This window comes from Castor canadensis, chromosome 8, assembly GCF_047511655.1.
Source record: "Castor canadensis chromosome 8, mCasCan1.hap1v2, whole genome shotgun sequence".
Taxonomy (NCBI): domain Eukaryota; kingdom Metazoa; phylum Chordata; class Mammalia; order Rodentia; family Castoridae; genus Castor; species Castor canadensis.
In genome coordinates, this window is record NC_133393.1 from 142,908,202 (window position 1) to 142,936,149 (window position 27,948).

General features: G+C 41.4%; 2 protein-coding genes across 6 annotated transcripts; one reads left to right on the forward strand and one right to left on the reverse strand.

The window, feature by feature from the left end:
- The first annotated feature begins 2,043 nt into the window (after window positions 1-2,043).
- On the forward strand, window positions 2,044-14,332 carry Tmem263 (transmembrane protein 263). Of its 2 annotated transcripts, none has more exons than XM_020180902.2 (3): window positions 2,044-2,278; window positions 10,088-10,157; window positions 11,453-14,332. In XM_020180902.2, the coding sequence occupies exons 2-3, from the start codon at window positions 10,094-10,096 to the stop codon at window positions 11,737-11,739; spliced, it is 351 nt and encodes a 116-aa protein (XP_020036491.1). In that variant the 5' UTR covers window positions 2,044-2,278; window positions 10,088-10,093; the 3' UTR covers window positions 11,740-14,332. The 2 variants fall into 2 exon arrangements, with proteins under 2 accessions (XP_020036491.1, XP_073940404.1); XM_074084303.1 differs by lacking the exon at window positions 2,044-2,278 and adding an exon at window positions 2,847-3,243.
- Window positions 14,333-18,795: 4,463 nt separating this feature from the next.
- Mterf2 (mitochondrial transcription termination factor 2) lies at window positions 18,796-26,908 on the reverse strand. 4 transcript variants are annotated; one of them, XM_074084301.1, is made up of 4 exons: window positions 26,512-26,902; window positions 25,036-25,136; window positions 21,639-21,790; window positions 18,796-20,223 (listed from the first exon to the last, which is right to left on the reverse strand). In XM_074084301.1, the coding sequence occupies exon 4, from the start codon at window positions 20,163-20,165 to the stop codon at window positions 19,008-19,010; it is 1,158 nt and encodes a 385-aa protein (XP_073940402.1). In that variant the 5' UTR covers window positions 20,166-20,223; window positions 21,639-21,790; window positions 25,036-25,136; window positions 26,512-26,902; the 3' UTR covers window positions 18,796-19,007. The 4 variants fall into 4 exon arrangements, with proteins under 4 accessions (XP_073940402.1, XP_020036485.1, XP_020036486.1 ...); XM_020180896.2 differs by having other exon boundaries at window positions 25,036-25,146; XM_020180897.2 differs by lacking the exon at window positions 25,036-25,136.
- Window positions 26,909-27,948: the final 1,040 nt, after the last annotated feature.

Below are 27,948 nucleotides of genomic sequence, written 5' to 3' on the forward strand. Positions count from 1 at the left end.
CACTCAACTCATATATGAAAAGATTATTTAATATAAACTCTATAAAACTACACTATCTTGATAATCTCAGCATAGTGGATTTGGCCCACTGATTTGATTAAGATCAGGATTAGACTGAAGCCATAAACTATACTTATCCATTCTGTTTAAGAACTGGATCAAAGTTAGCTTCTTCTAGAATGCTTATTTTTTGTGCAGTAATAGGGTTTGAACTCAGGTCTTGTGCTTGCTATGCAGGTTCTCTACTGCTTGAGCCAGGGCCCCAGTCCTGTTTGCTTTAGTTATTTTTGGGTTAGGGGTCTTCCTGTGTATGTCCTGGCCCACCTGATGGAGATCCTACTTATGTTTCTCCAGTAGCTGGAATGATAGGCACACACCACCACACCCAGCTTAGTTGAGATGGGGGTCTTATGAACTTTTTAAAGGGCTGGCCTCCAACAGAGACCCTCTCCATCTTCAACCTCTTGAGTAGCTAGGATTACAGACCTGAGTCATTGTGCTCAGAATACTTTCTTTGGTTAACATATCCTCTCCCTCTCTCTTTTTCTTGTTTTTGGTGGGACTGGGGTTTGAATTCAAGGTTTCACACTTGCAAAGTAGGCGCTCTACCTCTTGAGCCACACCTCTAGTCCATTTTGCTCTGGCTATTTTGGAGATAGGGGAGGGGGTCTCCCAAACTATTTGTTGGGGCTGGCCTTGAACCGGGATTTTCCTGATCTCAGCCTCCCAAGTAGTTATGATTACAGCAGTGTGCCATCAGCGTCCCTGGCAACATACCCTCTTCTAAACCTTGTCAACAGTTATTCAATTATGCCAGTCTGATTATTTTGCATTTGAGAAGATTTTTAAAATTTCTTTTGAAAAAGATTTGTTTTCTTCGCTTCATGTGTCTGTTTGGATTTGCTAATTAGATTGTGAAAGGAAAACTTTCACATTTGTGTAAAATGGCACGGCTGCATTCCCTTTCACATCCACCATCTCTTCTAACCTCAAAAAACTTATGGTGGATTTATTATCTTCATTTACAGGTACTGAAAGAGTCAAAGTTTACAGCATTTATCTGGCCAAGCACCCTTTGCGCAAGTTATCTCCTTTGGTCCCCAAAACAACCTTCCGAGGTCGCCATGGAAACTGTACGACATGAGTCGCGTCACAGGTCCAGGCGGCACTGGTCAAGTCCAAGTCCACAGACTCCATCCTCTGTGGCCACGCGCTTCCCAGCAGCTTCCAGATCCGCAAGGACAGCCAGCCTCGCCAGGGCCGGGGACAGCGAGAGGCGCACGGCCAGGCTTTCCAACTCCCAATTCTCTTCTCACTACCCCACGCCGAAATTGCTCTTGCACAAATTTCAAGTGCATGGCCAGTCGGCCGCAGCGCACTAGGTGCTAGGTGACTAGGGCGAATCAAACAGGCGTTGACCCCAAGGAGCTCAGTTCTAGGGCAGGGAAGACTAAAAGACACCAAAAAAACCAACCAAACAAAAAACCCAAACAAACAAACAAACGAAACGACAACAAATTAGCAAGATCTGTCCTCACCCTATCCCTTGGTCACAAAGGCGCGTGGAGAGCACCGACGGGCACCATTCAGAGAAGGCCCGGCTCATCACTCCCCCGCGGGCAGCAGCCAAGGGAGGAGGGTTGGGGGGGGTCCCTGCACTAGGAAGGGGCGGGAGAAACTACTGGCGACGCCCCCAGCAGAGCGAAGGCCCTAAATTCTGACGACCGTTACTTGGCGGCGGAACCAAGAGACCCCTGGTTGGCGCAGCGGCCCGAGATCCTAGCGGGAGGGGCGCCGCCTCCGCGTCTCCGGGGCTGCGCTCCTCGTTCACACCTGATTGGACGGTAGAGGAAAAGGGGCGGGGAGACCCCAGGAGGAAGCGCGCATAGGCCGGCTGGGGGCTGCTGGGAGGGCTGGGTACTCGCTGGAGAAAAACGGGTGGGCGCGCGCGCGCGCACAAGCTGTGGTGGTGGTGTTGGGGGCGGGGGCGGGGGCAGGGGGGGGGGGTGAAGGTGCGCGAGCGCGCGTGCGCGTCGGATTGCGAGCCACGGAGGAGGAGGCGGGAGCTGAGGTGGCTGCGGAGGGGGCGGGTCGCGTCGGGCGCCACGTCCGCAGCCAGAGGCCGCCGCCGCCCGAGTCTTGAACCTCCACAGCCTTGAGGGGATCCTCCGGAGCCCGCAGCTGTCTAGGGCTGTGTCACCGCAGCTGCCTCCCAGGCCACCTCAGCCCTCCTCGGTGCTGCCGCTGCCTCCGCCCCGGCGCCGGCTCCGACCCCGTGGTGAGTCGGCCGGGGGACGGGGGGCGCGGGCCCGGCTTCCTGCTTACCTCGCCTTCTTCCGTTAGCTTTTCTGCCCCTCACCTGCTCCCTCCGCGGGCCTGGCTGCCCCGGCCGGGGCCTTTTGGGGGTGGGGGGAACTGAGCGGGAAGGGGGAGGGCAGGACGAAGTTGGCCGGATGGAGGTTCTCCGGCGCCCCTGGCTCCCGGGCCGCGCTTGGGGAGCTGGGTCTCCCCGAGGAAGCCTCCGCCTGACGTCTTAGCGCCCTGGGGGTCAGATTGAGGGCCGGGGTGGAGGCGGGGGCGGCCGGCGGGGTCGTGTGCCCCGACCTGTGCACTCCCGACCTGTTGATAAATGGCTCCTGCGGTCAAGTGCGCAGGGCTTGGCCCCGGGTGGATGTTCCCAGGTGGGCAGCTCCACTTCCACGCCCGTCCGGAACCTGCGAGGGTAGGATGGAGGGGGCGCCGAGCACCCCATCGTCTCTGCGACCCCCAGGCTAGATAGTGACCCGGCCTGCGGTGCTCACGCAGCTGCCAGGCTGGCCCGCGCCCCACTTGCGCTCAGCCCGCGCTACGTGGAAGCCGTGGAACCCCGCGGGAGCGGGGGCGTGTTGGGTGCACAGCGTGGAGCCTGGAGGAAGGAGGTGCCGGGCTCAGCCCAGCCACGGCGCCTCCGGGGTCATTTTTCTGCCTCTCTTGCCACGTCACTGCCTCTGCTATAGAAAGAAAGAAAGAAAGAAAGAAAAAAAAAAGACTTGCTAGCGCCCAGAGGGATCAGTGAGGGGAGAAGGGGCTGCTGGGAAGTTAGAAACACCTATTGAGCCTTTGTGGACGCCGTGCTAATTCAGAACGGTAGCACCTTGTGCATTGTCTGTGATTTGTGTGTGCTGTTGCTGTAACCTTTGAGATCGCCCTGGTGTGGGTGCTCTGAGCGGCGGCTCCCGGGGAATATTGCCATCCCAGCAGCAGGTATGTGTGTTCCCGGGCCCGCTTTGGGGAGAAGTAACCTTTGGTAACCCCCTGTGCATCCTGTTTTGCCTTTTCACTTTCATTTCTTTGGTCTTTGTTATAACAGTTGTGCCAGAAACCAAGTTGAAAAATTTAAGTGGTTTCTGCATTAGGCAAATAAATATGAGGGTCTATGTGTTTTAATTTTTTTTTAATTCAAGGGAAATCTTTATTGTTCCTTGTTTCAGTTATTGAGTGTTGCTTGTTTCCTATTTCCTGATGGTATCTCACAGGATTACATATAAATACGTTAAGAGTAGGGTCTTTGGGCTGTTCACAATAGCTTGTGCCTGAAAGCCCAGTTACTCCGAAGGATCTTGGTCCCAGGCTGGCCCAGGCAAAAAGTTCGTGAGACCCACATCTCAACAAATAAACCCGGTGTGGTGGTTCACTTCTGTAATCTCAGTCACGTGGGAGGCTTCGGTAGGAGTAACAGTTTGAGGTCTGCCCAGGCAGAAAGTGCAAAATTCCATCTGAAAAATAACGAAAGCAAAAAAGGTGGGGGCCTGACTTTAAGTGGTGGAACGCTTGCCTAGCTAGCTTGTGCCCCTGAGTTCAAATCCCAGATTTCCATCCCCTCCAAACAGGGTCTTTGTATGCTTTTTAGTAAGAGTGTCTGACAGTAAGTGACACATAGTAGAAATGCAGATACCCCTTGAACTAATAAGGTATAATTTAGTGACAGTGACTGATATACTGCTTCTTTAGTTTTCCAGAGTGTTTTAATTCTATTTAATGTTTCATTTAAGAACAATTAAAATTTGCCATTTTGATATTGTCAGTTGCACTGTATGCTCTTATGTTTTATTGATTTCCTTGCCAGACTCAGACTCAGTGCCTTTCTTTCTTGTAGTCTGTTTGTTGTTGATTTACTGGGGAGGGGCCATCTCCACAAGCAGCATGTTCAGTACAGTTGGTTGACTGGAGAAACCTGAAACCAGTGAGGTGCTGTCTTAGTGTACATGACTTGTTGGTGTATGTGTATCAGAGCTCTGTGTAAAAGTATTTTTGAATCTCTTTGCAGTTGTTTGGCAAGGAAACTAAAACATGGGAACGAGGATGTGGCAAAATTCTTACATATAGCACCTACTGTAGAAGAATTTAGCCAATCCATCTGTAGTCTTTTTCATGTATAGGAAATTTGTATAACAGCAGATATTTTGAAGCAGCTTTGAAGGTAAACTGTTGTGCACTGTATTTTCTAGTTAGTGTGATTTAACTTCCTTGATTCTTTAGAGAGGTGATACTCAGGCAAATTTGTACTGTTTTCAGACTTTGTCTCCATTATGAATAAAAGCTCAATTTTTAAAAAATTAGTAACTAAAACTGCTCAAGCAGCCAGTTTTATTGCTTTAAAAGCTCAAATTTGTATATAAAGTGTTAGTGAAACCTACAAATAAAACTGATTTATTTATGGTTTTAAGTTTTCCTTTAAAAACAAGGAGGTTTCCAAGAGGCATTTGTTTACTTATTTCTGTTATCGGAATAAATTACCCTCTAGGGAATAGTGTTGTTACTAATATTTGCTCAATATGTTTGCCAGCTGCTCTTTCTGTGGTACTATTGTACTGGGTAAGAGTTATCCCCTATCCCTTAAAGTAACTGCTGATGGATTTGCTGGTGTGACTTACTGCCCATAAGTAAACAAGTCTTTCACAGTTCACAGTTTCTTAAAAATATCTTTATAAGCAGTTTTGGTATTAAAATAGTTTGTCTACATGTCAGGACTAAAAGATAAAACAGATTTATGTTTATAGAATAAATTAAATCATTTGTCCTGGTCCAAAGGCTATTGTTCACTGTTGCCTTCCTTAGGAAAGTTTGTTTTTGATAGCAACTTGTATGTGTTACGAGTTCCTAGAGAGAAGATATATTTTGCTTGTTGAATGAATGATTGTCAAAAGTGGTAACTCTGGCTTAGAGTAGTGCCTGTGTTTGCTTACTTACACTGAAGTCTTAAGTGTATAACAGGATGTGTGGCACATAGTAGGACTCAGTATATGTTGAACTAGTGACTCAGTGAGTTTAGGGCAAATGGGTTGTGTAGAATTTAATAATTTTGTTTATCATTTAAAGGTAACATTTTAAAGTTTTGACACTTTTATGTCAGATGGTAGTTATTTCCTCATGCATAGTTTTAAATTTTATTAGCAGATTATTTTTCAGAGATTATGGGTGTGTTTGTCTTCACAAGTCTCAATTCAAGAGAAACAGATCTCCTGCAATGGTGGCAATAGCAGGAGGGTGATACAGAAGGTACCCCCTTATCCATGTACCTGCAGTCAGCCATGGTCTAAAAATACTAAAGGAAAAATTCTAGGAATAAACAATTTATAAGTTTTAAATTGCACACCATTCTGAGGGTGCATTCTGAGTGTGCACTGTCCCTCTCCGTCTTGCCTGGAACATGAATCATCTCTGTGTCGTGTATCCCTGCTACAGGTGCTACCTGCCTGTTATAGTCACTTAGTAGTAGTAGTCCTCTAGGTTATCAGATTATCACAGTGCATGTGGTCAAGTACCCTTTTTTTAAAAAACATTTTATTAGCATATATAGTTGCACAGAGGGGGATTCATTTTGACATTTCTATATATGCTCCATATATGCTTACAATGTACCTTGGTTAGGTTCTCTCTCCTTCATTCCCCCCTCCCCCACTTTAAAGTGATTACAGCAGGTTTCATTGTACTGTTTCATAGACGTATATAAAGTACATTGACCTTATTTACCCTCCCTTAACCCCTCCATTTACCGTCTCCCTTCTCATTAATACCTACTCCCTAACAAGACCTGCTTTACAGTCCTGTTCTTCATTTTAAATCCATATTCATTATTCAAAGGGGTTTGCAAGTAACTCTTATTTTTCTTATTAATAGCCTTTAAGCACAAGAGTAGTGATGCTGGCAACGCAGACATGCCAAAGAGAAGCTGTAAAGGACTTTCTTTAAGTGACAAGGTGAAAGTACAATAAGATACTTTGAAAGAGACCACATTGGCATAACTTTAATTGTAATTTGTTATTGTAACCTATTAAATCTCTTAACTGTGTTTAGTATATAAATTAGACTATGATAGGAAGTATATATAGAGAAAACAGTATATGTAGGGTTTGGTACTATTTGTGGTTTCAGGCATACACTGGAGGTATTGCAATGTATCCTGTAGATAAGGGGAGGGACAACTATAGAAAGGATTTCTTCTTGGTAGTCAAGTGCCAAAGAGGTAAGATCACTAAAAGCTTGGCACATATATGTATACAGAGGCTAAGAATAGTTTATGTGTATGAAAAGTATAATGACACTACAGATAGGATAGGTAAGGATTTTAGTAAATAGCTCTATTTTCACTCTTATAATTCAGCAGAAAAAAAATCTCAAATACTTTTGACTTTTATACAAATTTTACTACCCTAAGAGTTCTAGAAGAACATACTTGTTATTAAGACCAGTGATATAAAGAAATTCAAACATTAAAGCAAAAGCAACAACTAATCTTCATGGCCCCTTAGGACTTTCAAGGTCTCCAGTCCTTAATCTTCTTCCTGTAGTCTGGGTAGACATGCCTCAGCTGGCAGATCTCCAGATTTGCTATTTTGCTGTTTAATTCTGTTGGCAACTCCTGCTAATAATTTTAAATTCAACTGAATCTTTCTGTATAATGGTATCTAACTTTCTGGTTTTCAAACTCTTCTACAGAAACACTCCTAATTTGAGGGCAGAGGGAATAGAACTGAGGTTGGGCTGGAACACTGCCACATCTGAGTGAACACCTTAAAGCAGTGAGATTTCTAGGCAAGGGTGAAATTTCTTGAAAGTTTAACTATCTAAAAAAAAAATTCTCCAAGCACTTTTCATTTTACTTTTCACTGGGTATGCATTTAAAAATAAAAAAGTGTTTAAATTACTATGGAGTAAAATGCATACATCATGTCTCTCCTGTGGCTTCTTGAAGCCCCTAGCTTACTGCCTACTCATAAAAAGGTACATTTGGAAAGCACAACCCTAGTATAGGTTTGTTTGTTTTCTTTTAAAAAACTAAAAAAATCTGGCCATATGTTGATAAGCGTATTTTCTTTGATGATTAAAGCTAATGTGGATATAAACATTCTTTTTATCCCACTTACTCCACAAATACTGTGTAGTAACATAGACTGACAATGGCAAAAATATAAAGATGTTTAAATTGCAAACTACGGAAAATTGTAATCAGAGTAGACATCTTGAGGGAATGTGGAAGAATAGGGGTCTGGGAATAGGATGCAACCAATGCAGCCATAGGAACTTACCTACCTACCTAGTTGAGCTGGGATTTTAAATAGAAGCTTTCCAGAAGCCAAAGGAAAAAGAAGAAAAATACAGAAAAATGCATAGATTGCAAAGAATACATGCTAAATATTTGAAGGAAACAATGTTTTCTACATAATTATCTCTAAAGAAATTACCTATGTAGTATTCCCTATCAGAGCTATCAAGTGATATAGTAGGTAATGGCCTTAACAGTATCGTTCAGTTAATGTAGTAATAGCCAGACTGGGCCTTGTGGCTCACACATGTAATCCCAGCTACTCAGGAAGCAGGTATTGGGAAGATCACAGTTTGAGGCCAGCCCAGGCTAAAAGCAGGACCCCATCTCAGTTTAAAAGCTGAGCATGGTGGCACACCCCTGTCATTCTACCTCAGCAAAAAGATAGTGATCCAGACTGATCTCAGGCAAAAACAGGACACTCTAACTCAAAAATAATCAAAGCATGGGCTGGGGGCATGGCTCAAGAGGTAGAGTCCCTGCCTAGCAAATGTGAGGTCCTGAGTTCAAACTCCAGTATCCCCCCCCAAAGACAGGTAGTAATAACCCACATAAACTTCTTTGTCATGGTTTCCTTATCATGGGCCATAACTGAACAAAACTGAGTTGATGTCATTTTCTCAAAGAAAGCGTTATGTGGTTCAAATGCATTGTTTTTTAGGTGATGCACTTTATCTGTGTGATAAAAACCTGGAATAACTGGGACTAGATGAATTTAAAAATATCATTTATGTTGGGTGTGGTAGTTCATGTTTGTAATCCCAGCTACTCGGGAGAGAGAAGGTAGAATGTGATTTGAGGCCAGCCCAGGCAAAAAGTAAGCAAGACCTCATCTCAACAAAGAAACTGGGCAAAGTGGTTCAATTCTGTAATCCCAGGTAATCAGGAAGCATGGGTAAGGGTAGGATCATGGTCTGAGGGTAACCCCAGGCAAAAAGTTTGAGCCCTTGTCTGAAAAACAAAACCTAAAAATACTTTTAATTATAAAAGTAGCATGTTTATGGTAGAAAATTATAGATGATAATTATATTTGTATATGTATATATATGGAAATACTGTATGTAAATATTATACATTATAAATATACAATTTTATATGCTATATAAACATATACTAAAATGCTATTTAAGCATATTTCTACCACCTGTTGGCAGTCTTTAACACTTTAGTATGCTTTTCTTTCAGTCTTTTATTCACTGTGAAAATAATTAGATCATTTGATGTAGACCTGAGTTACTGTCTTACCCAGCTGGTATGACCATTTCATGGTGGTAGGAATTCTTTTACCATACCTTGCCTACCATAAATAAGTATCCAAAACATTCATTAGCCCAGCGTTAGGTGCTCAATTTACTTCTTGTTAATTTAAAGTTCATTGTTAGTTTTCACAGTATCCTTTTTTCATATCTGTTACTTGTGTACAATAGTATAGACTTTAAGGATGTATGACTAAGAAACAGTTAACTGCTGGAAACACAACCCTAGTTTTCTGACCAAGCAAGACAGTATATCATAAAGAACCCTTTTGAACTAATCTTGGCCTGTCTTAACTTTTACTTAGGTGAATTTAAAAGCAAATATTTTAAGATATTAAAGGAAATTGGGAAATTTGTTGAAAGGTAGCTCGTCGTTTGGGGAAGCTGGGTGGCATTATGGGAAAGATGAACCAAGTGTCTGCAGTATGGCACTGAACTCTGCATCCTGAGCATTCGTGGTTTTTCCTAAGTGGCATTCTTTTTGGAACCATATACTTGCAAATACTGGAGAACTACTGTATATATTTTTTCATAGATTTGAATTTTGTAATTATCTCTGTTCTTAAGAGCTTGGAGAACAATAAAAGTCATTGAAAATATCTTTTACTGATTCAGATTGGGGGTGTCAGCTGTATAAGAGGGACATGATTTTTTTCCTGCTGACCCTTACCTTCCAGCTCTCTTGTAGCTCTCTTTCAATTGGCAATTTTTAGTTTAAATCAGAGCCCCAGAGTAACAACATAGGAAAGCTTATACCATGACTGCCATTCTTCAATTGGCATTTCAGATAAGATTTAAAGTTTAAAACTATTTTCGAAATAGGAATCCCTTCGGTGCTCGGATTGAACTCAGGCCCTTGCTCATGATAAGCAAGCACTTTACTCTTGCACTGCACCCCCCGCCCTAAAACAGGAAGTTAATTTGTGTGTGTGTGTGTGTGTGTGTGTGTTGTGTGTGTTGTGTGGTGTGTGGTGTGCTAGGGATCGTGTGTGTGAGTGTGTGTGTGTGTGTGTGTGTGTGTGTGTGTGTGTGGTGTGGTGTGGTGTGGTGTGTGGTGTGCTAGGGATCAAACCCTGGGCCTTGTGCACTTTTAAGTAAGTGCTTTGTCAACCCTATCCCCTTAAGGTGGAGTTTGGTGGTGGTGGTTAAAAATGTTATTTATCTGCATAAGGTTGATTAAGTCTTAATTTTCAGCACGTGAAACATGGTAGTCTGACCTTAAAATGTGTTTGTATGATTTTTTTAGGAGATCATGAATCAGGCAGATAAAAATCAACAAGAAATGCCATCATACCTTAGTGATGAACCACCAGAAGGTATGTATAACACTATGAAGGAAGAATAAATTAGTGAATTAAAGCTTTGTTTTATTAAATTTAAAGGATTCTAGCCTGTTTACCTGGTTGGTAAACATGTTCCAAAAATAACTGAAGATAAACATTTTAAGCCTGTAGTAAGAAAGCATGGATCTTGGTGGAGACAATTTAATTTTATTGTATGAGGTTTATTTCCTGTCATACTTTAAGACCATTTCACAAGCAAGAATATCCTTTCATTTGTAAAGGGTGGGCAGTACAGAGAAAGCCTGGACTGTTTATTTTTGATGTCCTTAATGTAAAAAAAAATCATCTTAATTCAAGAGTCATTTGAGGTTTTTCCTTTAAATTCCTGTTATTCATTACTATTTTGGCAACTCTTTCCTATATTCAAGATCTTCCATGGACTTGGAGTCTGATTAATCTGTCTTTCTAAATCATCATTCTCTTTTTTTGTGTCATCATGAATTTATTCTTCTAAAAGCTTTGGAAATACTAATTGCTCCTACCCCCATACCCCAGCAATGTCCTACTCCATACAGAAAATGACTACAGACCTTTTTTTACTTATGGTTTTGGTATAGACTTCTAATACTTAATACAAGCTCAGTTTGTAGAATTTTTTTCTTTCCTCCTTAAATGTTGTTGGTTTCCCCATGTTCCAACTGTAATAACCTTTTCAGCTTTGGTGGTCTCAGTTGGACCTATGTACCCAAGAATTTACTTTTCATTGTGGAAGATTGTACTTTTTCGGTGGATGCAACCTGAGTTGTATAGTTAACAAATATTTTACCATGAAATTTAGAAAAGCACCATTGCTTACACATTGCTGCTGCCTAAATTATTAGGTTACAGAGGAGAAAAGGCCTGTGTTCACTTGAAACTTGTATAATCACACTTTTTCCTAGTCATCTTATGAGTTTGTAAATCAAGGACACATTTAAAATACATCTTTTGAAATAGAATTCTGTTTTATGAAAGTTGTCTAGTCTTTTCATAGACACAAAGACAGCATTGGGGCGGGCCTGGTGGTGGATACCTGTAATCCCAAGCACTTGGGAAGATGAGGCAGGAGGATCTCAAGTTTGAGGCCAGCCTTGGCTACATAGTGAGACACTGTCTCAAAATAATGTCAAAGACTTAGTACAACTGTACCCTTGAGGCAAGAGCTCCTTAGTATCTTTCATTCAGTCAATATAGTTGGCCTTCTATCAGTGAGGAGGGTTATGTAATGATTTTGAACTGCTTTTTTAAATACTTACATTTGACTGTGTCATGGTATTTTCTCTCATTAGGTTCAATGAAAGATCATCCACAGCAGCAGCCGGGCATGTTGTCCCGTGTGACTGGGGGAATATTCAGTGTTACAAAGGGAGCTGTTGGTGCCACCATTGGTGGTGTGGCTTGGATTGGTGGAAAGAGCCTGGAGGTGACCAAAACAGCTGTTACAACTGTGCCTTCCATGGGAATAGGGCTGGTGAAAGGGGGCGTGTCTGCTGTGGCTGGAGGTGTTACAGCTGTTGGGTCTGCTGTTGTAAACAAAGTGCCCTTAACAGGAAAGAAGAAAGACAAATCTGACTAAAATGTGGAGGTATACTTGCTCTCCCCAGCATTGTGATGCCAGTGGCATTGGATTGCTAACTTATGGACCTCAACCACATCACCTGTTTGGATGCTTATCTTCTAAACTGCTGTGTTGAAGGTATTGGTGGCTTTCACCTAAAGAAGAGACTATACTAGCACAGTGTGTGAAGGTTTCTCATACTTAAGTTCCAGCTTTTTATCTGGTAAATGTTACACTTACTAAGCTGTAACTGAAGATATGGTATGTTAAATATTTACTATAAGTCTTTCAGTTTGACTAAAAATGTGAAAATTGAATTTAGTAGATGATCTTTACAGTTTCAGATGTACAGTGTGCCAGGTTAACTCATACAGCCCTTATGAAGGGGAATCTTGAATACATAAACTGTACCTTTGATGTGCCTAATAGTTTCAAATGTCGTAGTTTTTTTTTTTTTTTTTTAAATAACCATAGTTGTGTAGGCCAAAAGGCATTTTTTTTTTTCTTATTTAAGATGGGGAAAGTAGCAGGAATTCAAGAAGTTATAAAGAAAATTGTTTTATGACACGGTTAACCATCTTTTGTTAGATATGCATTCTATTCATTTAATCATAGATGCCTTACAAAAGAAAACATCTTTTCTGATATCTTAAATATGTGTAGTTCATAGAATTCTACCAATAGATTATTTTAAAGGTTATGAAAGTGCTTTCCCTATTAAGAAAGACTCTCAGGAGTAGTGAGGTAAAGGCATTTCTTGCTATCAGTGGGTAAGATAGTGCTTGCTAACTGTTGTGGCAGTAGTTAAAATCGAATTGTACACTTCAACCTTGGTTCGCACTCCATGGTTAATACACCTCACGGTGCCTAAGGAACATTTCTTAATTGGTCAGAAGCTATGTTGAAAGAGTTTCATATTAAGGAGGAACAAATGCTAATTTTAAGTTCTTAAGAATTACCCTCAGTGTACCCCCAGTACAACAACATGATAATAATATAAAAAATAAAAGTTATCCAAACATCCAAGTTACCAAAAGAATCCTTCACATTTATTCTGTCTTTAGAATGTCTTAACTACATCAGCAGTACTCCCTTTTAAAAATATGATTATAGTCACTACAGAGTATGTGAGCACTGACTTTTAAATTGAATAAAATGGGCTTTGTAGTGAGTTTTGAATATAAAATACATGTGAGTGCTTTCAGTGGCTTCTTTAGGCTTTTAAAATAGGTTTTAGTCCTTTAAAGCAGCTGTAGACTTTGTACCATTTTTCAAGCCAGATTCAGGCAGAAAACTGAAGTTTCTGATTATGGATGTTAAATGTGTTCTGTCTTGATATATGTCATTATGTCTCATTTTCAAAGAATATGTCTTCGCTGGAATTTTTTTTTTGTTCCATGAAAATTTAACAACTGGCATATATATTTGGCATTCCTCTTAACTAAGGGTTATAATCCAAGCCTGAAAAAAATCTTAATTTTCTGTACACTTAAATCTGGAAATTTGTCTCCATTCTGCTCCTTTGAAGGAAGGAAGAAAGGGGATGATGCCCTGCAGTAAATAAGTCAAAATTTAGTGTCCTTGGGAACTTCAACAGATCACCCTAACACCTGAGGCTTATGTTTATCTATAGCCATGAGTATTATGTTAATTTTGTGGATCAACAACTAGATAAGAATATAACTTTTAAATGCTTCCATTAAGTATCAGCAGGGATTTTCAGCAAATCTACAAAAGTTGTGAACCTCTCTGCTTAAACAAAACTTAGTCATTAAGGAATTCAGCTCATTTATAATTAAATGGTCATTTATTTCATGTGATTTAAGACATCTGTTGATATATCTGGTCAGATGTCTTAATTAACAAATGGGATTATATGTTAAATTCCACAATTAACAGGCGAATGTTAAATGATCTAAATGATGGTATTGGAGAAGTTGTTTCCTGTTTAGAAGAAATTATTGCTTAATTGCTATTTTGAATTTCTAATTTATCTTCTAGTCATAGGCTCTGCTGTGCTTTGTACTTGAGTTTTTTTCTATGTGTAGACTAGTATATGTTTGCATATTTATTTTCAACACTGCTTGTCTTTAAAATTGCTTGAGGAAAAATGACTTAGAATTAATTTCTGCTACAGAAAAGCCACTTCTGGTACATTTTATCTCATCAAGATTGTTTTAAATTCTAAACTACAACTTTGTTCAGAGGGGCTTTTGCAATGCTAGCAGAGAGCTGTACAAATGTGCAGTTAGCTGTAGAAGTTCTGACTGAAATGAACTTGTTATTTGATATGTACAGCTGTACACCTGAGTCCTTTCCAGTTTATTTACATAGATTAGCAACTCCACCTGTTACACAGGACTAGTTCACTTCAAGAAACTATGGTTATTGTATACACCTGGAGGCATCTGTTATTCAGCTTATTTTGGAGTAGATATTTGGCACAATGACAATAGACTTGTGTGACACACTTCAAAGATCTAATAATGTTGACATTATGAATCCTGTACTTAGTGAATTGTCAGATGAAAATAACTGAATAATGTTTTTTGTATTAAAGGGATGGAAAAAGAACACATGAATCTGTTAATAAAGCTCTATGATCTGCGAAGATGGAATGTTTTCATAAAGCGCTAAAGAAATAAAGGAAATTTTAAAACAGGACAATCTTAAAACTTTTAGTTACATAGCAGTTCAGAAAGTGCTATAGCCAATTTTTAATTTTTGTGATAATGTACAAATATGACATCCTGGAATATGTATTTTGATGCTAACACAACAGTAAAATACAAATATATTTATAACAACTTTAATAAAGATTAAAAATGCAGATTTCTAGGTTTTACCTCAACTTGTTGAATCTCTTGTGCACACTAAGGTTTGGAATCTGAGGAAGAAATGATGAAGTAGAGAGCGCTTCTGTCTGTCCTGTGTAGCAATGGGGCCAACTGAAGTGTCTCCGTGCACAGAAATAGCTAAAAGGGATGGGGAAGAAGGTAGGTAACTGATACTTACTGACTGTCTGCTTACCTGTGAGATTCTGTTGTACATCATCTGAGGCCCTTATGAGGGAAGTCTTTCCCTCCCTCTCTCTTTCTTTCTCTCTCCTCCCACACTCCTCTCTCTTTTTCCTTCTCCCCCATCCCCCTTTTTTTCTGGGCCATATAATGAGACCCTTATCCTGTTGCCCTATTATCCCAGGTGCTGAGATTATAGGCATGTACCACACCTTTTTTTTTTTACTTCCTGTGTTTTGAGATACTCTCTTGCTGTGCAACCAACGGTGGCCTGAAAGTCATGATCCTCCTGCCTCAGGCTTGGGATTACAGGCATGTAATGTACTACCATACCTGTACTTGCCATACCTGGCAAGGAAAGTATCTTTATTCTGTTTTACAAATACAGGTTTTTCAATGTTAGTTGAGTCTCCTGTATTACTTTTGAACTAGTGTTAAGTCTCAACTTCTCCAGCTTTTGTCCAGGAACAGAAATGGAGCTGCTCAATAACTAGTCCGTCTGGTATTGACAGTGCAGCATGTATGTTTGATTTACCAAGCCTAACTTGAAATTCACTGGAAGTCTTGCAGGGGGTCAAATTAACAAGTTCCATTTTGCTGCAGAAATGGATGTGGTTTTATAAATTGAAGAAAATTTCATTTTGTGCCAGGCCTGGTGGCTCACACCTGTAATACCAGCAACTTGGGAGGCAGAGATCAGGAAGATGATGGTTCAAGGCCAGCATGGACAAAAAATTTTGAGACCACATGTCAACAAACTGGATGTGGTGGCACATGCCTACAACCCCAGCTATATGGGAGGCATAGCTAGAATCAGTCTGTGGCCAAAAGTGCAAGACCCTGTATGGTAAATAACTTAAGAAAGGGCTGGTGGCATGGCTCAAGTGGTAGAGTGCCTGCCTAGCAAGCACAAGGCCCTGAGTTCAAACCCCAGCACTGCCAAAAAAAAAAATTACATTTTGTTATTAGAGTTTTTTTTTTTTTTTTTTTTAAACAGGGGAAATAAATTTGACTCTAAGGCTGGTGGAGTGGCTCCAGTGATTGATAGAGCACCTACCTAGTAAGTGCAAGGTTCTTGAGTTCAACCCCCAGTACCACCAAAAAGAAAAAAAAGACTAGTGTTTCATGTAAGGATACCTACACCTGCTATGTTAATTTTGAATTTTAAAAATCGTTTCATTGTGAGAGCTGAGTGAGAATGTACGAATGGAAAAGGGAAAAGCAGAGCTATTTTGGAGGCTCATAACCAAAATCAATGGACTGGGGTGGGGGGTGAGGGGGGAATTTGGCTTAAGGGAAAATAACGTCGCTAATACTGAGTGAATGGGAGTGTGGGTCTTTTTTTTTTTCTGGAGGGACTGGGGTTTGAACTTGGGTTTGTGCTTGCAAAGCAGGTGCTCTTGCTTAAGTCACATCTCCAGTCTATGGGTCTTATTTTTTTTTTTAACCTTTTCAAGTAAGCATGTTACACATACATTTTATAACTGTAGCTGCTTCTGGTTCTCAGTGCCTGGACCTAAATTTCTGGCTTCTGTACTGACTTGCCTCCTTTGAAACTAATGGCCATAAAGCACACAGGTCACTCAACTTTGGCCAAGATTTCTTATTTATCCTTTTTCATATGTTTACTTTTCCCTTCAAAATGACCATTTCATACTAGGCATGGTGGTACACACACCAATCCCAGCACTCTGGAGGCTGAAGCAGGAGGATCATAAGTTCAAGGCCAGCTTGGGCTACACAGTGATACCCTGTCTCCAAACAAAAATAAAAAACCAAAAGTTACTTCACATCTCTTCCCAGCCCTCCTACATATTTCCTCTCCCTCCCCCCTTCCTGCCTGTTCCCACACTGTGGACCAGGACAAGTATCTCTGCTGTCATCCAAAGTCAACCTACCATCCTTTCCTTGAAGATGTTATCCTGCAGTTTTTCCATAGCTTGTCTCTCCTTGGTCATACCCAGCAGCATATAAATGTTCTTTAAACAAAAATTAGTCTCACAACCTCCATTAAAAAAAAATTTCCTTCACATCAAATTTTTTGAAAAACTTGAGTTTCCTGCCTCTTCCTCATCTGCATTTTCTCAACCTGCACGAGTTGGCCGTCTTGCCTTCCTCTCTACCAAAGTCATTCTTGATAGAGTTAGTCAATGATTTTCTTTTTGCCAAATCCCACTGGTCACTTCTCTGTATCTTAGTTGGCCTCTCAGTGGCCATGTCCACTCTTCTTCCTCTGATCCAAATTTTTCTGGGCTTGGCCAGCCATCCTGCCTTTTCTAGTCTACACTCTTCAGGCAATCTCTTATCTAGAGCCATGACTTTAAATACCGTAGCTATGTCAGCAGTCCCCAAATGTGTTCCTCCAGTTTTGATTTCTCACAACCCCAGACTTGGCTGTTTGTCTGATGTCCCTGCAAGGTTGTCTACTAACCAGTCTCACAACTGACACCCATTGCCACGGTGACCATATGACATACAACAGATTTCAAACTGGTACACAGTGAAAGAGCATCATTGCTGATCTGTCAGGACAATACTCTCCCAGGTCCTCATCACCCTTTAAATGAAACCCTGCTGGATGAACTTGTGGTTCTTACCTTGTGCTTCTCTTCCAATCACTCACCTCTAGCTTTTTTTTTTTTTTTCTTGTGATGCTGAGGATCAAATCCAAGGTCATGTGCTTGCTACGCATACACTATACCACCATGCTACATCTCCCAGCCTCTGGCTTTCTCCTTTTTCTTGACAGCGTTTCTTTGACAAATATTCCTGAGCAGTGCCATACGCTAAGTCTCCTTATCTTCAGAAAAGTAACTGGATTGTAAAGCCTAAAGTACGTGGGATACTTGGTGCTACATAGTATGACAACTAAGGAATTCAAGATTTGGATTGTGAGGGTTACTTGCATTTGTTGAAAGAATGGAAAAAGTATTCTGCCTGAATTTTTCATGAATTTTTTTCAGTATACTTAAAAGGGCGTGTATATATAATGCACAGATGTTCAGTGTCAGTCAGTTGTTTGGTTGTGTATCTGTTACAGAGTTCAAACTGAGCCAGTCTTTATCTGGGTAATGTTTACCTTTGAACATGATTCAGAAACAGAAATTTGGAAACGCCACCACTAAAATTAGTACTGACCATCACACCCTTTTCCTTGTAGGTAGACCTACATTTTCAGAAAGCTTTCTAGAAAGCTACATTTATTTAATTAGTTTTTGGTAGTGGGTTTTTTTTTTGTGTGTGTGATACTTGGGTTTGAATTCAGGGCTTGAACTTGGTGCTTCTGAAGCAGGTACTCTACCACATGAGCTACACTTCCAGCCCGTTTATTTCAAATGTATATAAATTTAGAAAACTTCAAATTATAAAAGATCATATAGTTTTCTTTACCTCACTCCCCCCATATTTGTTGTTTGCACTCATTCTCCTGGGCATGTCAGGAGGGAGTGGCTTTTCTTATGCCAACCCATTAAAAATCCTTTCTATTTCTGAGATTTGAACAGAAGTCAGATCTTAGTAAATTGGGCCCTGCCACCTGGCAGCCAAATGGCCTCTCTAGGCTTCAGATTTCCCTTCTGTAAAAGGAAGATAATGCATGTGTCTCATAAGAGGTATGGTCAATTTGAGACAAACTGATCATAGAAGTAGACTCTTCTTTCTGGATGAGTTAATACTTGGTTCTCAAGTATATACATTTATTCCTAACACAAGGTGAAGCTAATTTTTCTTGTGTTGGGAGTTTGCTCACTAAGCTACAGAATTCAGACCACAGGAGAATGGTGTCTCAGGGCTCTGGTGAGGAAGACTGGATGTGCTTAGGTGAGTGCTAGATGAATAAAAATGTCACCCTACTCTGAATTAAGTGTGAGTACTTGTCAGTTTCTTCAGAATGATTCACATAAAATACCATGCTGATGTGCTACTGGACAACAGTACATGAGGTTTAGAAATAATTCAAGGTGAAAGTTAACAACTTAGGCCTGGGAGTGTGGTTCACGGGGTACAGCACCTACCTAGCAAGTGCAAGGCTGAGTTCAAATCCCAGGAATGCAAAAAAAAAAGTAAGTATCCAACTTTATTTAGAATAAACAAAATTTATATTTTAAAATACAACAAATGAGTCAGATCATTTGTTAAGAGGTAAGTTAAACACAACGCAGAAGCTATGGGTCTTTAAAATTACTGGTGCCTATAGTCCACCTGAATTGTTTAAATCTTTGCGAAATCAGTTTTACTCTACCTGCTAGAAAGGAGACATGGGTCAATATGTCACTCTTTAACATTTAATGGTGCCACAGGGTTAAATAACGGCCTTCCTTTTGTGGCTTGCATTTTGCCAAAGTTAGCCTCAAAATCCTTTTTTGTTCCAGACAGATTTGCCAGTTGTCCATCCTTTATTCTGTAGCCCAAGGAATTCAATTTCCTTATCCTGTACTGAACTATCTGTGGCGTTAATTCCAGAACCATTGGTGCCTCTTTTATCTGAGCTGTGGAAATTCCTTCTTTCAATAGTCCCCGAATCCGCTCTTCTAAAACTGCAACAGAATAATATAAAAGTGCAGGACATTTCACAACTAATTGCTTCAGGTCACCAGCTGTGCATTCCAAAACAGCCTTAGAAAAGGAAATACTGTCCTGTATACTTCTGGGGCAAAGCTGAAAAAGAAATCCTTTGAGTTTGGACAGAAGTTGAAGAACTTCAAAGTTTGTGAAACCTTGCTCCTGGAGACATTCTAGTATTTCCTTTATAACTGCAGGAGATTTCAACAAAATAAATGGGTTTTGGCTTAATAATTTGAGTAGCCAAACTTTCATGTTGGCCTCAGAGCCACCTAAATTTAGGTAGCTCTCTTGCAGAATTCTTATCATTTGCTTATTAGTCTCAACAGGATTATGAAAAATACTAGGTGCAGTTGTCAAAAATCTGCTAATGACCACATTCTTTAGTCCCAGCTCTTGAAAGAACCGAATGTTGAGCTTCCGGTTTTCCTGGTCCTTAACAGTGAAGAAAGAATCTGGAAACTGCCTTATTAACCTGATTAACTCTTCCTCGTTTTTGCAGACCAACTGCCAGAGTTTTCTTTCCTGGTCAACAGCAGCTGGGCTACAGACAATTGCTTCCGGACAGCGTTCCAAAATACTGGCTATCACTGTCTGGTCGGCACCTAGTTGTTGTAAAATGTTTGCAATTTCTTCAACATAGGTCTCAGCCTCCAGCAATACCCATCCTTTTAATCTACGGATTTTCCTGATGTCGACTGAAAGTTTACAGAGCTTTTCCACCGTTCCTTTGTTTTCTTCACTTGACTGTCTATTGGTTGTGCAGGTGAAGCTAGCTAAGAAAGGTTTGTATTTTGGAGTTGGTTGCATCCTTCTGAAAGAACACAGCCTGCAGGGCTGGGGTCTCATCAGCAGCTTCCACCACATGCTTGTGGTCTCCTGACTAATTCCCACGGTCTTCGGACTCAGGATGCACTCATCACACCTGTAAGAAAGAGGATAAAGACCTTTAATATAGGAGCATTGACCTTTAGGACACAGACACAAATCTGAGTTCTAAGTAGAAAGTACAGAAATAAATCGGATTTAAATTGGAAAGGAAAACTATACATAGAGTATTTAAAATACCATCTTAAACTATTATATCACACCTATTACAATACACCTGGTCACAACTTAGATGTCTCCTCGTCAGTAAAGCATTGCCTGAGCTCTGTAGCACCTATGTGAAGTAGTCACTTTACACAGACTTCAAAGGCTTACAGATCTCAAGTGTTACTCTGACACATATTCTCCTTCCTACAACTTCTCTATTTCCTTCTAGGTGATATCATAAACACATACACTTTTTTTTTAAACAAATGTTTTAAATTTAAAAAAAAATTGAAATTAAAAAAATGTTGATGTTTAGGTAGAGCACATACTCATGAAAGGGCCTGAAAGGCCACCTTCACTTTTATATTTTTACTGAATAACTATCTGCCAAAACAGTCAATTTTATTTTAAAAAGTTAATAAATATGTACTCATTTTATCAGAATTAAGTGAATGGAACCTTTTCTTTTTGGTGGGACTGGGGTTTCAACTCAGGGCTTGCACTTTGCAAAGCAGGCAGTCTACCACATGAGCCACACCTCCAGTCCATTTTGCTCGGGTTATTTTGGAGATGGGGTCTCATGAGCTATTTGCCTGGGCTGGCCTCAAGCTATGATCCTGCCAATCTCAGTCTTTTAATAGTTAGGATTTCAGGCATGAGCAGAACTCCTTTTATAAACCCAGAATTAAAGTAAGTCTTGTCTCATACATCAAGAAGTGCCATGTGACTACCTTCATAGAGCAATGGGAAGTCAGGTGAGCTGCGGGATGGTGAGCATTCCACACTTCTCTAGCCCAAACCTCATTCTGACTCTAGTTCACAGAGTTGACTTCAGAGAATTCAGTTAGCATCAGACTAAACAATGGAGAAGTGACTTGAGCAGTGTCTCACAATCTACCCAACTGTCCTCACTTGACATGGCTGGGTATCAAAAGATAGCTAGCTATATTCTGTCTAATGCATTGTAACTTTTGCCACAGTAGGCAGCAATACTCCACCTGCACCTTCTTGGGGTCAAGAATTAAAATGACAAAGTAGATTAACAGGAGAAAAGCATACAAACTTATTTAATAAGGTTTCACATGGCATGGGAGCCTTATAAGGGAGTGAAGACCCAAAGAAGGTTATTGGACACAGCAGTACACTGTGAAGAAGCAACTAAGTTATATGAGAAGGCTCATGAGATAAAAAGTTATTTTAACAAGGTCTGCACAGAATTCTTTTGGCTTCAACTTCTCATCATTAAGGAAGATGTCACTCCTCTTGGTGGAGGGAGAGTGTCTTTTGCACGAGAATTTCACCCACTTTTAGGAAACAGGAGATCAGAATGAATGTCTGGTCCTGACTCTTAACTTCTGAGTGATCCTGGGAAGTTGGTTAGCCTCAGCCTCCATGACACAGAAGCGATTCCAACGGTGCCTCACAGGAAGTGCTCAATGGGTACTGACAGCAGAGGTCTGTAAAGGAGAGAACAGCACCTAAGTCTCACACGGACACCAGAAGGTCAAAATGCACTTCAGGTACTGTGCAGTGCCTTGATGAATGGTAGCTATTACTGAGAAATATGGGGAGTCAAAGTCTTACAGTAATATGCCTATAAATTATTATTATTTTAGAAGTAAATTAAGTAACTATATAAAACTAATACAGGAGAGAAGCTGCCAAATTCTGAGAAGTGTAAGGAAGCAAAAAAACCTTTCATGACTTCACCATCTACAGACAACTGTCAAATTTTGACAGGTATGTCCACTTTTTTCTGTTTCTCACCCTTTTCGTTACAATTCTTTAATTATACAAAGCAAGGCTGTCTTGTGCATGGGAGTTATGTACTGTGAGGCCAGCTTGTAAAGTGAAATTACCTATAGCTAAGTACTTCATGTGCGTGAAACCATACCGCAGCATATTTGTGTCTGGCTTATTCACTTAGTACTCACTTTCAAAGTTCATCCAGGTTGTGCAGCAAATATTGTAACAAGGCACTTGCTTTTTTTTCTCTTCCACTTTCTCAGGCACCTTTATTCATGCAGATTTTTGGCCAGGGGTTGGAGGGCTGGCTTTGAAATGTTACTTAAGGAAGCCAATTCCTCCCAAAGTCCCCACCATTCTTCCATAGTGAGCAGTCCTAACATTTCCATGTGCATTTATGAGGGAGGTTCAAAAATGTCCTGCCTACAGGTTTTTGCTGGTCTGGCCCTAGCCCAAAAGAGTGGTATACTAAGGGACTAAACTTGTAGTACCACCTACTGGCCTGCTCTCAGGTTCCTGCAGTGAGAGAATCACAGTGACTTCATTTTGTAACAGAAGAACTTGACTCCTGCATCCCCCACGTAGTTAATAAATAGGATGAATTATTTCTTAGTATTATATGCTTGCAATACGAGCGTTTGGTGATATGGAGAACTTTAAAAAATCAAACTGTTTTCATTAAGGGTTTACCTGCATGAAGGGCCATACCACTCCACAGTTTCTTCCATTATTCACCTTTTTTATTCTTTTTGTTTTGTTTTTTTGGGGCAGTACTGGAGTTTGAAACTCTAGAGCTTTATGCTTGCTAGGCAGGTGCTCTACTGCTTGAGGTGCCTCCAGGCTGATTATTTATCTTTTGTATGAAATCACATTGCAGTGACAATAGTGGCTTCTAGGCTTAGCACTCTTGACACTCACTACATATCTGAATGGCAAGAGGGACTATCTCAATCTTCTGTAAGCAATAATAAAATTGTTATTCTGCAAGAATTTAGGTAAGAAATCATTCGAGTAAAATAGTACTTTTTATAAAACCCGCGCCTCCTACCTGTCCTTCATCATTTTCTAGCCAGGTGACCAGCACTGACTCAACATGACCCCTCTCTCTCTCTTCCATCTCTTTTCTATTCAGTAACTCAAAGAAAAAAATGGAGTCAATGAGTTTTAAAATCCTGCTGGTTTTTTATCATACCCATCAAAGATGAATGATGCAGGGTGTGAAGCTGAAGTATCAGAATGTAATACAAAACTCTAGTAAATGAACAAGGGACTTAAGTTTTAAGTGCTAAAGGAAGGCCAGGGGAGTTTTCCTGTATGACTCTTACTGCTTCTAAAAGTTAGCTTCCCACATTCATTTAAAATGTCTCAGAATTGGAAAAGATTTTATCAATAGCTAGCTACTTCCTAGCACCATTTTTGAACTTTTCTGTTCCCATGATTTATGATGCCTCCTTTTCACATATTAAATGTAGCCATTGTCAGAGTCTCCATCACCTTCCTCCTGTTTTGCAATGTCCTGAATAGGTCAGAAGACTTGTAGTTCTAGCTCTAACTGCATACTTGGCCCCCTCTACCAGCATCTTAAAACAATCTCTGGTCAACTCACTCTTCTGCATCTCCCATTAACAATCTCAAATCTTCTCATCTCATACCTACAGACTCCCCACACCTCCGTTCACGCTTCTACCCTCAACCTTGCCACATATTTGTACAAAGAAAGACACACATGCACAAGTCTACCACTATCTCCCCTCCCCTACAGTTCTACCTTTCATTTCTAGGGTAACCCCTGCTCCTGTGCTTAGAGCCCTTCTTTCCTACCATACCTCGAAGATACTGCAGGTTTGGTTCTAGACCTCTGCAATACAACAAGTATCACAAGTGAATCACATAAACTTCTTGGTGTCCAGTGTAGAAAAAAAGTGTGTTTATACTACGTGTAGTCTCATCAAGTGTGGGACAGCGTGTCTAAAAACACATCTAATTTAAAAATACTCCATTGTTAAAACACTAGTGGTTATCAGAGCTCTCAGCAAGCTGTAATCTTTTGCTGGTGGATGGTTTTGCCTCCCGTGATGCTAACGCACATGGCGTCAGAGCTCCTGGGTGACCAAGTACACTAAACGCACAGTATATATGTATACACACATATATACATACATGTACATACACATGTACATCTATGCATCTGTGTATATGTGTGTGCATATATTATATATGTGTGTGTTTTTATTATATATCTATTTTTCGGCAGTACAGGGGGTTGAACTTAGGGCCTTGCATTTGCTAGGCAGGCACTTTACTGCTTGAGCTGCTCCATGAGCCCTTTGGAAGGGATCTTGTTTTCTGAGTAGTAGGTTTCAACAGTGGGCTCAAAATATTCAGTGAACAGATGTGCTGTCATCTAGACTTTGTGAAGCCCTGAGTTCAAACCCTGATGCCACCAAAAAAAAAGGTGGGGGGGGGGGAAGGAGAGACAGAGACAGAGAGAAAAAAATGCTGCTGGGAAAATGATGCTAACAGACTTCTTCAAACAAGGTTGTCACAAACCTTCAGTTAATAAAAAAACACAGTATCTAAAAAGTGCAATAAAACTAAACACAATAAAACAAGCTATGCTTTTATTCACTCCTTCAGCTGCACCTTCCTGATTTTCCACCTTTCTTCCTCTGCACTTCTGCCTCTCACTGCTTGTCCAGCTAAAACCACCTCTGTCCCTTGCCTTCAGTTAATTAATGCAGATCCTCCTGTTTCTTCTCTTCCTACTTATATGGCTCTCAGTAAAGACAACTTCCACGTGGCTAAAACTAATGCACAGTTTCAGTTCCTATTGCTTTTGACCTCTGCAGCTTTCAGCATAGTTGGCCACTTTCTCTTCAAAATATTCTCTCATTTGACTTCTAAGACGTGCTACTCTCCTCCTTTCTACACTTTGGGCCATTCTCCCTCTTCTTACCTTACAGACTCTTCCAAGAAATTTTGTCCTTGTCCAGGGCTTCAGTTAATACACATGGGCTTCTCTCCATCTTCTTCTCAAAATGTGACCTTGTCACCTCTCTGCAATAGACTTTTCAATGGCACTTTAGGACAATGACCTTAAATAATTCATAGATGGCCTACAAGGCCTCTTTGGGCTCTGCTACTGCTTTAATCCCTGTCTCCTGCTCCTATACTACCTGTTCCTATTTCTTCTCAGTCCCTGGTACTCTACCTGTTCCCCTACATGGTCTTTGAAGACTGTGGACTACTCTCTATGCTCAAAATGCCTCTAATAACCCTCGGTCTAAGTATCACCCTCAAAGAGACTTCCCTGACCTTCATGAATAGAAGGCTGCTGTCTCTTTTTAAGGCTTTTATGGCCCCACAGACTGAAACTCTGACCGCAGATGCTCATGTGTTGTTTCTGTCTCAACACTCCACTGTGTTCCAGTGACTCGTTTCCCTGCTTTTCAACTCACTGGCATCGTGGCTCTATGAGACATTCCCGGCATGATGACCACCCTTTGGGCTCTTTCACAGTGCCCTGCTCTTGACGCTACTGTGACACTCATATTTTTATAAGCTGTCATTCATTCAACCAGTAGGTTTTTTGTTTTTTTAAGTTCCACCTGTACATCAGGTATCATGTTAGGCAGTAGCTCTTCTGCTCAGACAACACTTCTTCATATTTTCCTTGTGGTCACAGACCATCTGTGAACTTGACAGCCACAGACTCTTTCCAGAAAACAGCGCCCACACCCACAACACTTTGCAAACGATTTTAGCAGGACGCATGAACACCCCGCAGCCTAACCATGAACCAGCACTCAATTTATAAGCACTGGGGGGAATGGAGACCGAGCACATTCAGCTTTATCCCGTATAAGAAGCAAAGAACCTGGGCCACAGAGGCACAAAATCAGTGCTTGTAAATTGAGACTGGATGAACAAATCAAGTTCAAGAAGTCACTTAATGAAGAGTGGAGCCACACTGCCTGGTCGGCTGAGGCTTGAGGACGTCACTTCGCCCCTCTGTGCCTCAGTCTGGGCATGAGGAACATGGGGACACGACTTGCTGGTGACGGTGAAGATTAACTGAGCTAAAAACACTCTTCACGTAGGCTACCCCGCCACGTCACCGTACAGCCTTCTAAAAACGAGGGCACGTGCAGAAAAGTAAGCCGGCTCAGGGCTGCTCCGCTGGGAGACGGCAGGCCTTGGGGCTCGTCACCGCACGGTCTTTACAGTTAGCGCAGTCCCTCCCGCACACAAATGAACGTCTACTGCCACGAGTACGACCTGCCGACTGTTTCAAATCCATGCCAAGGTTTACAAACGGAAAAACGAAGTTCCGGGGACAGCACCGCAAAGGTCGCACAGAACTTTCCACCGCGGTGCGGTGGCGACCCGCCGCGGGGGTGAGGACCACACCGAGCTGGAGGCAGCGACTTACCTGTCGGCGTCCGCTCGCAGCGATCCCTGGCTCGTCCTGGCTTCCTCTCTCCCCAGCACGTCCAACCGAGAGGCGCGGTCTCCTCAGCACCTCTGGCCGGGTTCCCACACAGCGCCCTTTCCCACCGCCAATCAGACTACTTCGCCCTTTCACCCGTAACCAATCAGAGCTCGGGAAGCTGGTGAACCCGAAGCCACGCCCCGCGCCTCAGCACAGCCAGTCATATCTCGGGACACCGGCAACGTAATCCTTTTACATTGCAGGGACCGGGCAGGGAGGCGTGGATAGGACTTAGTCCCCGAAAGGAATGCTTCTGGCATGTCCACACCCTGTCCTCCAGGAGGTTTTAAGAAACTTGTAGTTCCAGTCGCCTTATCGCTTAGAGAATCTCATAGTCCAAAGAAAAGAAAGTAGAATCCAGAAAACACTCAAAATTTCTTTGAGAAATTTTGCCCTCTGCCCTCCCTCTTCCCACCCTTACCCTACCCCAGCAGGAACAGACCATGTCTGAGTCCCTAAAAGCCATGCATCTTTCCCCGTCTCCGATTCCTTCACCTAGATCCTCTTTTAGTTTTTCTGATAAACTGCCACGTGGTTTACATTCTAATTTTTTTGTGATGCCTAACCTTATAAAAAATTAATTTCTCCTTAAGGCCATTTCCTGTCATTTGTTCTCATATTTATCCATCCAATCAGCAGATATTGATGCCATGCCTATTAAGGGCGGAGCTTGTGAAATGCAATGACAGGACAACAGGGAATGTGGAGACGCATGGAGAACACAGGTTAACAACGAATAACACGTTGATCATAAATAGGGCGCTCTGCTCCTGCCCTAGTTTTTGTTTGTGTGGAGAACTAGAAACAGGAAAACTGGTTTTCCCAGGCTGGTGGCTCCTTCCTGTGCACAAGGTGCACAATTCTAAGATGGTTTTGGTACACAACACTGTGGTACTTCCAGACTCCCCTCTGCTCTGGTGGACTGACTGGCCTGAGTGACTGGTTAGTTTCCTGTTAACACCGCATGGCATAGTAGTCAGGAAACGACAACTAAATCACATCTAGCCTTAGTGATTATGCTTAGTTTATGCTCAAGGGGCTCTATCTAGAGGAACTACACCTGCGTTTTAAAGTCACAGAGCAGCAGCAAGCGTACTGGCTGCTCATCTCAAGACCAACTCGATCTCCAGGATATTCTGGAATTAACTGAGCAGCTAATATATAATAAATGGAGAGGGAGTGCTTGTTCAGTGACACTTGTGCCTCAGAGTTACTAGTATAAAAATATTCATGGATTTATTGCACACTTTTTCTTGAAATACAAGAATCTGGGGTCCAAACAAAAATGTGCCACTTGCATTTAGGAAGAGGGAATTAAGTACGATACAGAAAAGAGATGGACGTCAAGGAGTGTGAACCTGGGGGTTAGAACCATGT